General features: G+C 54.3%; 2 protein-coding genes across 2 annotated transcripts in view; one reads left to right on the top strand and one right to left on the bottom strand.

Annotated features, from left to right (window-relative positions):
- Window positions 1–1,154, top strand: part of PNKP (polynucleotide kinase 3'-phosphatase) — a gene marked incomplete at its 5' end in the record, with an annotated part of 4,082 nt that extends 2,928 nt beyond the window's left edge. Inside the window, 4 exons of the mRNA XM_017728418.1 lie at window positions 19–97; window positions 227–314; window positions 412–473; window positions 962–1,154. Coding sequence (XP_017583907.1) covers window positions 19–97; window positions 227–314; window positions 412–473; window positions 962–1,091 — 359 coding nt within the window. The remainder of the gene's footprint in view (window positions 1–18; window positions 98–226; window positions 315–411; window positions 474–961) is intronic.
- The window catches only part of RUVBL2 (RuvB like AAA ATPase 2), a gene marked incomplete at its 5' end in the record, with an annotated part of 5,128 nt that continues 3,703 nt past the window's right edge, over window positions 1,129–2,553 (bottom strand). The window contains 2 exon segments of the mRNA XM_017728344.1: window positions 1,129–1,245; window positions 1,773–1,887. Of these exon segments, the coding sequence (XP_017583833.1) occupies window positions 1,220–1,245; window positions 1,773–1,887 (141 nt within the window).

Genomic DNA, 2,553 nt, shown 5'->3' with positions numbered 1-2,553 from the left:
GTTGGTCGTCTGGGCTAGCCGCCTGCTCGGCCGCCCTGGCTCGCGGCCGCCCTGTCGTCGTCGACAACACCAACCCTGACCCTGAATCGCGGCAAAGGCCAGTCTGGGAACTGGGAGGGCACTGGGAACTGCTCCTCCACCCCCAGCCCTTGCGACCCCTCTCCTGGGGTTTTGAGCCCTACGCCCCTTGTTTTGGGGACATCCTGACCCGCCCTGTCCCTCCCAGGTTCGTGTCCTGTGCCCGGGAGGCCGCGGTGCCGTGTCGGTGCCTCCAGTTCACGGCGAGTCTGGAGCAGGCGCGGCACAACTGCAGGGTGAGGAGGGGTCTGAGGGGGGTCCTGATCCTGAGGGGTTCTGGGTGAACCCTCAGCACCCCCTGAACCCCTTTCTTTGGGTTTTCGCCCCAAAAAGTTCCGGGATATGACGCAGAGCGGCCACGTCCCCGTCACTGACGCTGTTCTGTTCAGCTACAAGTGAGGGGGGACTGGGGGGCGCCGGGAGGGTTTTGGGGGGGCTGAAGGGGTTTGGATGCAGCTGGGAGAATTCTGGGGGATCTGTGGCATTTTGGGGAATTCCTGGGCAGGATCTAAAAGGGCTCTGGGGGGATTTTGGGGCATCTGAGGTGTTCTGGGAGCTTTGTAGGGATGGTTTAAAGAGGCTTTGGGGGGCTTGGGGGAATTTGGGGCTGGTTTGGGGCTTTTTGCCCTTCTCTCCATTATTTAACCCCATTACTTTTTTTTTGTTGTTCCATTTTCTCTATTTTTGCCTCTTTTCCCATTTTGGGAGGGTTTCTTTCCTGTTCTGTTCCCCATTTTGGGTCGGCTTTTCCCTTTTCTCCTCTCACTTCTCCTTATCTTGGGTGGGTTTGCCCCATTTTTGCTGGGTTTTTCCCTATTCAGAGCTATTTTCCCCCCCACTTTACCCGATTCTGTGCGATCTTTCCCCATTTCCTCCCCCTCAGGAAACACTTCGTGGCCCCTGACCTCTCCGAAGGCTTCTCCCAAATCCTCCAGATCCCCTTTGTGCCCCATTTTGGGGATCCCCCAGACCCCCAACGCCAACACCTCTTCTTCCAGTTCAGCGATGGATGAAGCCCCCCTTGAACCTCCAATAAAGGCACTGCCCCTCTCCCAGTTTTTGGGAATTTTGGGGAATTTTTGGCTCCAAACCAGATTTATTGTACAAAGGGGGGGAGAGGTGAGTGGGGGAGGGGCAGGGGTCACGGTGTTTCCATGGATTCGCTCTCTGTGGAGAGAAGGGGGAGGGGCTGCATCAGGGACCCCCCAGTGTCCCCCAGTCCCCCCCAGTTTACCCCTTTGCCCCCATTTCTGCCCCGATTTTTTTTCATTTTTATCTATTTTCTCCCAGTTTTACCCAATGTCCATCCCATTTCCACTTATTTTTGCCCCAATTCCTTCATTTCTGTTTTTTTTCTCCCTTGTTTACCCTATTTCCCCATTTTTAACCACATTTCTCACATTTTTCTCCATTTGGCACATTTTGTCTTCTACTTCTTCCATTTTTGCCCCTTTTGTCCTGTTTTTACCAAATTCCACCCATTTTTACGATTTTTTTTCCTGCTATTTTGCCCAATTCTCTTCCTTTTTCCTTCATTTCTTCCATTTCTACTCTATATCCCCCAAGTTTTGGCCGTTGATCCTAATTTTGCCCAATTTTTACGCCTCCCGCTCCTCCTCCATTTTGCCCCATGTCCCCAGTGTCACCCACCCTGTTCCCACCCCGGTGTCCCCAGGTGCCCCCCGGGTGCTCACGGAGCTCGTTGAACAGAAAGGCCTCCTGGTACTCCCTCATGTACTGGGTGGAGCGCGACTCGTCCAGGAACAGGGAATACACGCGTTTGATGTCCTCCACCCCCACCTCCGCGCCCTGGCGGGGCACAAACGTCAGGAGGGAGGGACCCCAAAATATTTCACCTCGTATTTTCCACTCTCTTTTCCTATTTCCTGCTCTTTTGCTTCCTCATGTTTCCCGCCCTTTTTCCCCCTCACGTTTCCCGCCCTTTTGTCCCCTCACCTTTCCCTCCCTTTTCCCCCCTCACGTTTCCCTCCCTTTTCTCCCCTCACGTTTCCCTCCCTTTTCCCCCCTCACCTTTCCCTCCCTTTTCCCCCCTCACCTTTCCCTCCCTTTTCCCCCCTCACCTTTCCCTCCCTTTTCTCCCCTCACCTTTCCCTTTTCTCCCCTCACATTTCCCTTTCCCCCCCTCACCTTTCCCTCCTTTTTCCCCCTCACCTTTCCCTCCCTTTACTCCCCTCACATTTCCCTTTTCTCCCCTCACCTTTCCCTCCCTTTACTCCCCTCACATTTCCCTTTTCTCCCCTCACCTTTCCCTCCCTTTACTCCCCTCACCTTTCCCTTTTCTCCCCTCACCTTTCCCTCCCTTTCCTCTCCTCACGTTTCCCATTTTCCCCCTCACGTTTCCTGCCATTTTCTCTCCCCTCACCTTTCCCTTCCTTTCCCCCCTCACACTTCCCTCCCTTTTCCCCATTTCCCACCCTTTTTCCCCTCAAATTTCTTACCCTTTTCTCCCCTCAC

Source organism: Corvus brachyrhynchos, unplaced genomic scaffold, assembly GCF_000691975.1.
Source record: "Corvus brachyrhynchos isolate BGI_N302 unplaced genomic scaffold, ASM69197v1 scaffold260, whole genome shotgun sequence".
Taxonomy (NCBI): Eukaryota; Metazoa; Chordata; class Aves; order Passeriformes; family Corvidae; genus Corvus; species Corvus brachyrhynchos.
This window is presented reverse-complemented; position numbering and strand designations above follow the sequence as displayed.